The sequence below is a fragment of the Notolepis coatsorum genome (assembly GCF_963971535.1).
Source record: "Notolepis coatsorum genome assembly, chromosome: 9".
In the NCBI taxonomy this organism is placed as follows: domain Eukaryota; kingdom Metazoa; phylum Chordata; class Actinopteri; order Aulopiformes; family Paralepididae; genus Notolepis; species Notolepis coatsorum.
Window position 1 is genome coordinate 144,233,419 of NC_140173.1, and position 12,605 is coordinate 144,246,023.

General features: G+C 43.9%; 1 protein-coding gene across 1 annotated transcript in view; it reads left to right on the forward strand.

Annotated features, from left to right (window-relative positions):
- The window catches only part of kcnh1a (potassium voltage-gated channel, subfamily H (eag-related), member 1a), a gene marked incomplete at both ends in the record, with an annotated part of 161,846 nt that overhangs the window by 55,436 nt on the left and 93,805 nt on the right, over window positions 1-12,605 (forward strand). The window contains 1 exon segment of the mRNA XM_084321540.1: window positions 11,975-12,081. Within this exon segment, the coding sequence (XP_084177666.1) occupies window positions 11,975-12,081 (107 nt within the window).

Sequence of the window (12,605 nt, forward strand, 5' to 3'; positions counted from 1 at the left end):
AAACAATGGCTACAGTAGGTGTTATCTAAATGTCTACTAAACCTTCACTTTTAAACCAAATTAAGCCCGATTTTAGCCTAACTGTAACTGAGGGGTACAATTCCCTGACTGTATGGTTAGATATGATACTTACTACCACTACCTCTTGTACTTTAGACTCTGGCCACCCAGTACTAGGTATAAATAATTATGATAAACACTCCCACCTGATGAAACGGATCCAACACAAATGTACCAAGTCGAAAGTCTGCGTTTAATAATAATACATAGCAAAAGGTATGTACAACGATCACTTAATTACATTTATGATTTGAAATAGTATGCACTTTTATGGCAAATGAGTATTCGTAGGTAGATCAATATCGAATGTCCAATCTCTGATTGCGCAGGAAGCAAATATACAACCTGGAATATTTAGGGAACAATAGCAATGATACTTGAATGATTATATAGCTGGATACACTAGGGGGAGGTTCCGACTGCTTGTAGGACAGCTGGAGGGGGGGGGGGTAGAGTCTGGCTGTATCCCGTCTGGCCGAGGGTATCCTGGGAGAGCCCACAGTCGTGCGACCCGGTGCCCAGCGATCCTCGATCCACAGATGAAAGCAGTTGGACTCTCTGTGGCCGGCGTCCTCCGGTCCACGATGGAGAGACGTGAGGCGACCTCGTCGTGTAGAGCGTCTTCTCACCTGTCGTCCTCTCCGGGGGGGGTATTTCCAACACACCGCAGTGTTGGCCTTTATCCATAGAATAATCAAAGTACTCAAAGCATAATCCAAGCCGGGGAAGGCTAGCCGTCGTCGGTAGAATAATCCAATATACAGGTCCACTCGCTCTTTGGCCTGGAGCTCCTCGGGTGCAGCTTCACGTGGGGTCAACCACCCTGGATAAGCGTCCAGCTGATGCCCGAAACGATGGGGGTGCAACCAGCTAGTCTTCCTGGGGTCCACACACAAAAAAACATACAAAAACTATTATTATTGCAAAAACAAAATTATTAAAAGTCAGTACACACAATGCATAATGAAACTACTGTAACAATTAAGATAGCTAAAATTACATTAGTGTAAAACAAAAACAAAACATTACTTTACAGTGTTAAAAACAATTTTAAAACAATTTAAGATTCTTTTTAAAAGTGAATCTACTGTAAATGCAGAAGAGGTTTTGAGGCAGGTTATTCCAAAGAGTTAATGCTTCATTCAAATAAAGTACTTGTCATTGACTGATTTGAAAGATATTCCAGGAGTCGGGTCCCTGGCCTGCTGTCAGTCTGTCTGCCAAGTTTCATCCACCTCTGTCTTTTACTTGGCAAGATATGCTGAACACACACACACACACACACACACACACACACACACACACACACACACACACACACACACACACACACACACACACACACACACACACACACACACACACACACACACACACACACACACAGACACACACAGACGCACATGCACGCGCACGCACGCACACACACACACACACGCACACACACACGCACACGCACGCACACACACACACTGACAGATGCAACCGATCACATAATCCCCACGACAGCACATGTTTACCCCTTTTGATTTCAGTCCTACTTCACACATCACAATGTAAATTATGCAGTATTAAAATCGCTTTTTTAAAACGAAAAATATATATAACTTTTCATATTCTCCTATGGCATTTTTCTTTTCCTGGCTGCTGCATGCATGTTCTCCTACGAGTCGGTACAAGGGCGTCCCGAAGCCGACCGCACGCTTCCTCCGATGCGTGCGGCGACTGCCAGTGACGTTATTTAACCTTTATTTAACCAGGAAGTCCCATTGAGATACAAGATCTCTTTTGCAAGGGAGACAAGATGACATCAATAACCTTTGCAATATATCAGCACAGCAATAAAATGTGCGGTACATCACACAAGAACATAATAAAAGTGCATGTATACACAATACATCACATGTAAACACAAAAACATAAAACAGAATAGTCTACATAATACTAAAAGTGTATGAGAGTAAAATACAGGGTAATACAGTAATTTAGCAATTTTGCAGTTGGGACCCGACTACAGAAAGCAGCAGCAACATTCTTCTTGTAGGAAGTTATGTAATACAAATTTAAATTCGCCGAGAGAGACCAGGATATCTAAGTGGATATGGTCCTGTAGCCCATTCCATGCCCAAGGTGCGAAGCTTGAAAAAGCTGTTCTTCCTAGTTCAGTGTGTCAGTTTTTTAAGTAGCCATCTTGTGGACCCTGGTATGGTAGCTGCTAGAGTCAAAGCTAATTAGATTGGAAAGATATAAGGGAAGCTTCCCTTATGTTGTTGTTGTTTTTCATGACCCCAATTTACTTGTTAATCTTTGTTGTTTTATCTATTTCATTTGAGACTGAATCATTTTCTGTGAATGTGCCACGTTTATGTTCATAATGAAGCATGTAAAGTTCTTATGAATACAATACAGAGAGTGTTGGGTTTTTTGAAGTTGACTGTAGGCATAAAATGTATTCTGTACTAGTTCTGTACTAATATGAAAGAAGCCTCCTTGTTTTTTTGTGGCCTTTTCTAATTGAAGATGCTGGTACTGTTCCACTATTAAATACTTATAAACATACTTATACATAATTTATAATAATATTTATTTATTTATTTATTTATTTTTATTTATTTATTTATTTATTTATTTATTTATTTATTTATTTATTTATTTATTTATTTATTTATTTATTTATTTATTTATTTATTTATTTATTTATTTATTTATTTATTTATTTATTTATTTATTTATTTATTTATTTATTTATTTATTTATTTATTTATTTATTTATGAATATGACTGACAAATACGGTCAGAGTCTATTAATGAGGATCACTGGTAGTTTTTAACTGGGAAATACGTAAACACTAAAGATAGCTGCAACGACAAAGCCATCTGCTTCAACATGAACCTATTCAGAGCAAATAATTAAATGTGACGTGATTTTATGATTAGCAAAATTATTAAATTAAGGAGGTGAAATGCTGGAACGATTCATTACACACGTATACAGTGTGTGTGTGTGTGTGTGTGTGTGTGTGTGTGTGTGTGTGTGTGTGTGTGTGTGTGTGTGTGTGTGTGTGTGTGTGTGTGTGTGTGTGTGTGTGTGTGTGTGTGTGTGTGTGTGTGTGTGTGTGTGTGTGTGTGTGTGTGTGTGTGTGTGTGTGTGTGTGTGTGTGTGTGTGTGTGCGTGCGTGCGTGCGTGTGCAGTTGCCTCACTAAGCCATTTCTCCACTGGCTCTTACAATGTGCGCACTAAGCAATATAAAAAAAAAAAGCAACAATAAATAATATAGAGAGCAAGACGGTATATGGCATATTAATACAGTCGATTCCACTATACAGTAGCTATATCCGCAGCGATTGGGTTTAGTTCTTATTTATTAATTTATTTTCTCTGAAATTAAGCATTTAACCACCTGTGCATTGTATGTTACTATTACTTGTGTGTGGCTTGTGTGTCCCCTGCTGTACTCTCCTAAAATCCACGATCAGCTCCTTGGCTTTACCAATGTTTAGGAGAAGGCTGTTATCCCGGCACCAACGTGCCAGTACATCAACCTCCTCCCGGTAGGCCTTCTTGTCATTGTTAGAGATCAGCCCCACCACCACTGTGTCGTCCGCAAACTTCACTATGGAGTTGGAGCTGAACCTGGCCACACAGTCACGTGTGTACAGTGAGTACAGCAGAGGACTGAGAACACAGCCCTGGGGGGACCTGATGCTCAGGGAGATTGAGTTGGAGGTGTGTCCACCCACCCTGACCGCCTGGGGCTTGTCTGTCAGAAAGTCCAGGATCCAGGCGCTAAGGACGGTGTTCAGACCCAGATCAATCAGCTTGTCAACCAGTCTGGTGGGGACTATGTTGTTGAAAGCTGAACTATAGTCAATGAACAGCAATCTCACATATCCCCCCTTCTGACTGTTAAGGTGAGAAAGGGTGTTGTGCAGTACCCGGGAGACCGCATTGTCAGTGGACCTGTTTGTCCTATATGCAAACTGCAAAGGGTCCATGTTACTGGGGACTGAGGGAGGCACAGATGTGATCTTTGACCAGCCTCTCAAAGCATTTCATGACCACCGAGGTGAGTGCCACCGGTCTGTAGTCATTTAGGCCTGCTGGGGAGGAGTTTTTTGGCACAGGGATTATAGTGGACACCTTGAAGCAGGCAGGGACCACGGACTCGGCCAAGGATAGGTTGAATATAGTGGTGAACACTGGAGCCAGCTGGTTGGCATAGGACCTAAGTATTTGTCCTGTTATCCCATCCGGGCCAGCAGCTTTTCCAGTGTTCACCCCCAAGAACGCTCTCCTCACACTGTGTTCCGTCAATTGGAGAGTGTGCTCCTCCCCGCGGAGGACCCCCTCCCATCCGCGACAACCGGCGCGCCAGTGACACCGTTAGCATGTGCGCTAACGTTGCCACTATTCGCCCCGAATCTTGCGTAAAAGGAGTTAAGATCGTTCGCAAGGGAGGCATCTGCACTCTCGATTGAGGGGGGGCTGACCTTATAGTCAGTTATCGTTCGTAGTCCCCCCCATAAGCTTCCTGTGTCATTTTGGGCCATCTGTGCCTCCATCTTGTTCGCATATCTATTTTTGCAGCTAACATTACTTTGCGCAGCCTGTAAGCTGTTGCCTTGTACTCGTCCATATTTCCTGATATAAGCAGCGGTGCGAGCATTCAGGGCAACACGGATTGAGTTATCCACCCATCGTTTCTGGTTCAGAAACACTCTAACTTTCTTCGTGGGGACGATGCTGTTAGCTAACGTAGCTTTGAAGCTGACAACAACATCTGTGTATTCACTGACATCACTGGAACTCGACCGGAGCATGTCCCAGTCGACGTCATCCAGTGCGTCCTGTAACATGGCCTCTGACTGCTCGGACCACCGCGTCACCTCTCGCGACATTACAGCCTCTCGGGCTCTCTGTTTATATCCGGGCATGAGGAAAATTACATTGTGATCGCTTTTGCCAAACGGAGAGGCCGGGGGCGCCTTGTAACCCTGCTTATACGAGGTATAGCAGTGATCCAAAGTGTTCCCTCCCCTGGTGGTACATTTGATGTGCTGATAAAAGTTTGTCATAACCTTTTTTAGGTTCGCTTTATTGAAGTCGCCGACCACCACCATGGCCGCGTCTGGATATTTGATTTGGTGTTGGTTCAATGAGTCCTGGAGGTCCGACAGTGCTTTGTCTGTATCTGCTTGTGGTGGGATGTAAACTGCGGTGACGATGACTGCTGTGAACTCTCGAGGGAGATAGAACGGACGACCCCGCCAGTGTAGTTTTCATAAAAAATGTATTAAAAAGAAACATAATAACTAAAAGTACACACAATCTTCGCAGAGCAAAACCGACGGCGACTGACCTGAGCCGCACCATCATTATATGGAATTTGTTCATCTATTCTTAGTCTATTCCACTATATCCGCGCGATTGGTTTCAGTTCCTATTTATTTTGTTTGCAGTGTGTAATGCTCACAATGCCTCATTGAGTCATGACTATAAATGCAAAACGTAATTGTTGATGATACAAATGTTGTGATACGTGATGTGATTTATATTAACCACTAGATGGCACCATCTACCAGGCTACATAAGCCACACCCCAAACACTTAGCAGGGGAACTAGTAAGTAATGAGACACCTGTTTTGCCTCTTTTCCACTGCATGGTACCTACTCGACTCGACTCGACTCGACTCGACTCGACTCGACTCTACTCTACTCTACTCTACTCTACTCTACTCTACTCACTTTTTGTACCTGGTACTTCGTTCGTTTTCCACTGCAGATAGTACCACCCGTCAGTGTAGCTGGTCGTCATAGCGAGGGCGCCGTGACGTCATCTTCAACGCGACACACACAGACAATAGAGGATTTAGAAGCTAGCTATGAGCATTGCGGCTAGTGTACATTTAGCTAATAAGGCACTGGTATCATAGAATAGAATAGAAATACTTTAATCATCCCGATTTGTAGTGTCTAATTTCCCTCGGGATGATTAAAGTATTTCTATTCTATTCTATGATACCAGTGCCTTATTAGCTAATGTACGCTAGCCACAATGCTAACGGTTATAATGGAAAAACCCAGTCACGTTAGCACATAAGCTAAACAAAATTTGCGTTTTTTTGTGAGACTAAACTCTTTAGTCTTGGTGGTAAATTGTGTTGATGTTGGTTTTGTTTCATCAATAAATGAGGCAGAATACACAGTGAATGTATCCTTTTTGGTTTATTGCACTTTGTTCTTGCGGCAAACAAATAATGAATGGTAATGTTTAGTAGTCGCGAGGCTATTTAAAGATGGCGGATTTGTGTTTTGTGCAGGACGTCCCCGTGTAGCGCAATGATAACGTAGTGACGATTCTCTCTAGTTCAAGTTCAAGTTCAAGTTCTTTAATAGTTGTCATACAGAAGTACAGAATACTTTCATACAAAATGCTTCTTACTGTTACGCTCCAGAGACTGTGCTAGACAAGATAGTATCAAATAACATAATAACATAATATAGCATGAATTTAGAAGAAGAAAATGAGGTCACAGTTGTTCGGTATAGACATATGTACAATTGGCCAATCAGTGGTGTGCAGTGTTTCACGTCACTTTTTGTTATCACTTCTACCCGCTTGGAACCTCGACAAAGCGGGCACTAAAAAAGTACCCGGTACCAGGTACCATCCGCAAATTTTGGCAATGGAAAACCGGAAAGGCCGAGTAGAGTAGAGTCGAGTCGAGTAGGTACCATGCATTGGAAAAGAGGCATTTGATGCTGACCTGTAAGCTACTTGCTACCAGTACCTGAATAAATAATATTGAAAGAACCCCAGTTGATGGAAAGTGTGAAGCCGCCAGACGCTGTGAATTGGACTGGTAATGTTGATTACGAGTGGCATACCTTCAAACAGCGTTTCATGCTGTACCTGATGGCTGTAGGACTGGAAGGAAAGTCTGAAACAAGGAGGATTGCACTGCTTCTGACTGTCGCGAGACAACAAGCTGTCATGCTTCCAGGCGGGTTTGAGCACCGCAAGAGCTCGACCGAATGATGTCACTGGGAGTTATAAAGAGAGTGGAGGAGGCTCACACTACCCCCGCCAGTGGGTGAATTCAATGGTGTGTGCCAAGAAGCCAAATGGTGATATACGTCTGTGCATGGATCCAAAAGACCTAAATGCAAACATTAAAGGAGAACATTATCAGATTCCAACAAGAGAGGAAATAACAAGTGAAATGGCCAGTGCAAAGTACTTCAGTAAATTGTATGCTTCACAGGGCTTTTGGCAGATCAAACTGCATGAAGACAGCACAAAGTACTGTACATTCAATACACCGTGTGGCCGCTACTCGTTCCAAAGAATGCCTTTTGGAATATGCTCTGCTCCTGAAGTGTTCCACAGAACTATGGAGCACATACTGGAAGGTTTAGAAGGAGCACGGGTGTATGTGGATGATGTAGTGGTGTGGGGAACCACACTGAAGCAGCACAATGAGAGACTCATCAAAGTGTTGCAAAACATCAAAAAGCATGGACTAAAAAGGCGGCTGGGTGGCGCAGCGGACATTGTGCTCGTCACCAACGCAAGAGACACCGGGTTCAACTCCGGGTGTCTGCGTTGCCTCCGGCTTGGGCCGGCCGTCATATAACTCAATTGGCCGAGTTAGTGGGTGGAAGTCGATGGGTGGTAATCTGGACGTTGTGGACAGCGACTCCTACAGGTCGGTTGGGGGACGCCTGCACAGCAGAGACAGGAAAATGGCGGGGGTAGTGTGAGCCTCCCACATGTTACACCTCGCCAAAAGAGAGTCCGCGCTGGCAGGTGAAAAGATGTGACAGGCTGCCTCCACATGTATCGGAGGGGACATGTGATGCAAGGCTTCTATCCTCCCTACAACCGGCCAGTGGGGGGGCATATGCGAGCAACGTTCAAGACAGGGGAGGGGAGAATTGGCACGGCTAAATTGGGATGGGAGAAAAATTGAAAAAGTGGAGAAAAAGTGGATTAAAAAAAAAGCATTGACTAATGCTCAACAGAGCAAAATGCCAGTTTGGTGTGGGAGAAATCACCTTTCTGGGAGACAGGTACTAACACAACACCCTTTCTCACCTTAACAGTCAGAAGGGGGGATATGTGAGATTGCTGTTCATTGACTATAGTTCAGCTTACAACAACATAGTCCCCACCAGACTGGTTGACAAGCTGATTGATCTGGGTCTGAACACCGTCCTTAGCGCCTGGATCCTGGACTTTCTGACAGACAGGCCCCAGGCGGTCAGGGTGGGTGGACACACCTCCAACTCAATCTCCCTGAGCATCAGGTCCCCCCAGGGCTGTGTCCTCAGTCCTCTGCTGTACTCACTGTACACACGTGACTGTGTGGTCAGGTTCAGCTCCAACTCCATAGTGAAGTTTGCGGACGACACAGTGGTGGTGGGGCTGATCTCTAACAATGACGAGAAGGCCTACCGGGAGGAGGTTGATGTAGTGGCACGTTGGTGCCGGGATAACAGCCCATGTGTAATGATAGTTTGTTATCAGCGAGCCATATGCAGATTTTGCCTAGTTCCGAGCTGAGGGTTTTTTCAACCTGCAACTTGTTCTTGTCAGAGACCAGCAGGGCTGAGTCGTCCGCAAACAGGAACAAGTTGCAGTCACAAGCTGATGACATGTCATTTGCATAAATTAGGAACAGTAGCGGTCCTAGTATGCTTCCTTGTGGAACACCACAGCTCACTGTGAGGGGGGGGATAGAGTACCGTTTACCTCCACCATCTGTTCTCTCCCCTCCAGGTAGGATTGCATCTATGCATCTATGCTCACAATGCCTCATTGAGTCATGCCTATAAATGCAAAACGTAATTGTTAATAATACAAATATCGTTGTATTTGTCTTTATTATAATTATTTAATTCCGAGGATGTCTGTAGAATCGACGTGAACACAATCACTAACTATTTATCCCATATGAAGCCTTTTACCAGTTTCATCTAGTACCTTTACCAGTAACGGTGCATTGTATGTTACCCTTGCACTTTACTGTTTCATTTGCACTCTGGTTGGATGTTGTAGTGTACTACTTGTGCTGTATAATGACAATACATTTGAATCTAATCTAATCTAATTTTGATCAGTCGCAAATTGCTTTCGCGCTACCTGTTAGTTTCGCGCAAAGATACATGTTTGAGAATGAGGTTCAAGTATAGAGAGGGGTGGGGGCCGTAGCCCCTGGCCTCTCACTTAGGTGTGAACTAAGCTATTATTGGGGCAACCAAAAGGATTCCTCCACAATACACTAGGTAGTAAGCCATACTAGTGTTATCCAATCCAATCCACTTTATTTATATAGCACATTTAAAACAACAAAGTTGACCAAAGTGCTCTACAAGTCCACAAACATAGGATAAAACATAAAACATAAAAATGTAATAAAAACACATAATAAAACAGTACAATGTGTCACATAAAAAGGCAAATCTCTCAAAAACGGTTTAAAAAACAAAAGCCAGAGCAAATAAGTGTGTTTTGAGGCGTGATTTAAACACCTGCAGAGTGGGGGCCTGCCTAACATGCAGTGGCAGCTCATTCCAGAGCTTTGGGGCTGCCACTGCAAAAGCACGGTCCCCCCTAAGCTTCAGCCTGGAGTTTGGAACGGCCAAGAGGAGCTGGTCAGACTATAACTAATACGAGTAGGTATGGGACACATACAGACATAGATAAAGTATATACAGCATGTACCGTGTACATAGTGCATATGTAAACAAGTATATATACATACATATATATATACATCTAGCCTCCCTACCTAGGGATACAGGGTGCCGCACTGCATTGTGTGTGTGCGTAGGGATACACAAAGGCTAAGGGAGAAAACCCTGAAAGAAAACCGCACTGCCTTGTGTGTGTAGGAATACGCAAAGGCTACGTCCTCACCGACAATGGGGTTACCTGTAAGTAAGGGCATCTGAGGTATACAAATTTGCTACAAACCCAAAAATTATGACTCCTGTGGTGTGGAGTCATCGCCCGTCCAACCTCACTGTAGTGGGAAAATAGGGACGTAAAACAAAGATGGTGGTGATGATGATGATATATGCAGATATATTCATACAGATAATTGTATGCTTTATACAGTGCTACTGTACATAGCTGCCATACAGTCTCATTATAATTGCTCTTCCTTTTCTGCATTTCATAACAAACTCCGGAATTTTTAGACGCGGCGAGAACAGACTTCTGATGGTGGCAGTCAGGGGCGTAGCTGGGGGGGGGGGGGGGGGGGGGGGTAGTTTAGGATGATTCCAAGGGCCCAGCACTGGGGGGGGGGGGGGCAAATTTTTTTTTTGTTTTTTTTTTTGTTTTTTACTAGACATCACTCAGGTGTATTATTGATGCTCTCATTGATACTATGTTTGTTTCTGAAGTGTGTGTGTGTGTGTGTGTGTGTGTGTGTGTGTGTGTGTGTTATTTGAAATTTATTTGAAGGATAAACCCCTTGAGATATGCTGTGTGTGTGTGTGTGTGTGTGTGTGTGTGTGTGTGTGTGTGTGTGTGTGTGTGTGTGTGTGTGTGTGTGTGTGTGTGTGTGTGTGTGTGTGTGTGTGTGTGTGTGTGTGTGTGTGTGTGTGTGTGTGTGTGTGTGTGTGTGTGTGTGTGTGTGTGTGTGTGTGTGTGTGTGTGTGTGTGTGTCTGTCCACTTGGTATCCTCAAACTCACAGTCCATTCTGTTTAAACCATCAGGATTCACAACACCTAGAATCCATTGCACACATAACAAACGGATGTAATGCATACAAACACCTGTACATCGCTCGTCATGACCGTATTGTGGACATTGTGTCTGATGCGGTTCGGAACATATCACCATCTAGTGCAACAATGTACAAACATGCCAGAGTGAAACCAGAGTGGTTTGGCCTTACCAACGATGTTTTTGCTAACATACCCAATACACCGGACGTTGTTTTTGTTGACACCAGCCACGGAGAGGTGCTGGTCATAGAAGTAGGCTGTACCTTTGACCTGTACATGGACCAGGCCTTCCGGGACAAGTATATCAAATACCAACCACTGCTCAGTGTGATGACTGACCTTGGGTATAGGTGTAGATATGGTGTACTTGTGTTCGGAAGTCTTGGCCATGTACACAAATCCACCATGACCGGTCTGAGAATTGCTGCAATGTCTAAAAGAAAAGCCAAACAAATTGCCAAATATTGCTCTGTCTCAGCTATTATTGGCAGCTTAGCCACGTGGAGAAGGAGGTGCTATGTGTACCCTTAAGTGTTCAGTGCTGCTTGGCCCCGATACATTTGATTCCCTGTTTATGTAATATAATTTGTGGAACCAAATAAAGTATTAAAATGTGTGTGTGTGTGAGATATATAGAGAGAGAGGGGGGGCTTTGGTAGACTATTGCATTGGTCCATTCATTGAAGATGAACGCAATGCGACATCCTTTACTAGGCTCACCCACCAACAGTGCAGGTGCTGAACTGCTGATCCGAATGTATAGGTGAAAACCATATTATGCGTTTTCATCAATAAAAAAATGGCCAAAGAAATTTCCGCTTGCGCGCTTACGCGCGCTCGCATTCACTGGGGGCCTACAAATACATTCTTTCATGGGGCCCAGAATCGGGAGCTACACCCCTGGTGGCAGTAACTAGTAAAGTGAAATAAATCTGTGTGTGCGGCAGGTTAATGTCGTCCTCGTGGCCGCTTGACCCCCAAACCCCCCGGCTGTAATGTATAATGTGCTGATAATGCAAGGTAAACCGAGAATAAAGGAGCATAGCGTTATTCTACCTTGGGGAAACGTGGCGCTGGATAAGGCACTGAGCATGTTTTCATTCTGCACAGCACTTATTCAAAATTCTAAATGTTGTTTATGCTTCTGTGTTGTCGTCTTCTTCCTCTCCAGTTTCATGTACGGGGAGCTCACAGACAAGGACACGAGCGAGAAAGTGCGCCTGACGTTTGAGAACTACGAGATGAATTCGTTTGAGATACTGATGTACAAGAAGAATAGTAAGTAGCGTAGCGAGCACCAAGTGGGAAGAAAGGACCGTTTTATTCCCTCCGAAAAACCTCCTTATTATGCCAATGTCTCGGGGCCTCATTAGTAAGACACCACAGTTCAAAGGCAGCCGGGAACATCTCTACTCGTTTAGAACTACTAATTAGTTCAGTCACACCAGAATCTCCTTCCTTGAAAACGTGTTGGTACATTGAATGTACTTCCTGCTTGCAGACGACACCTTTGTGTCACTGGGAAGTTTTAAAGGTCTAATATAATTACACCACAGTTCACTGTGTTACATTGAATGTACTTCCTGCTTGCAGACGACACCTTTGTGTCACTGGGAAGTTTTAAAGGTCTAATATAATTACACCACAGTTCACTGACACTATACTGTATGGCAGGGGCGTAAGAAAAATCTAATCTTTGGCCAAATAGCGAACCTTTAAACACAACGTTGCCTAACGTTAGCTGGTCTGGATCACAGGACTGAGACTGTGGGTATAAGCTGCCATTGGCCAATTATTCTCCC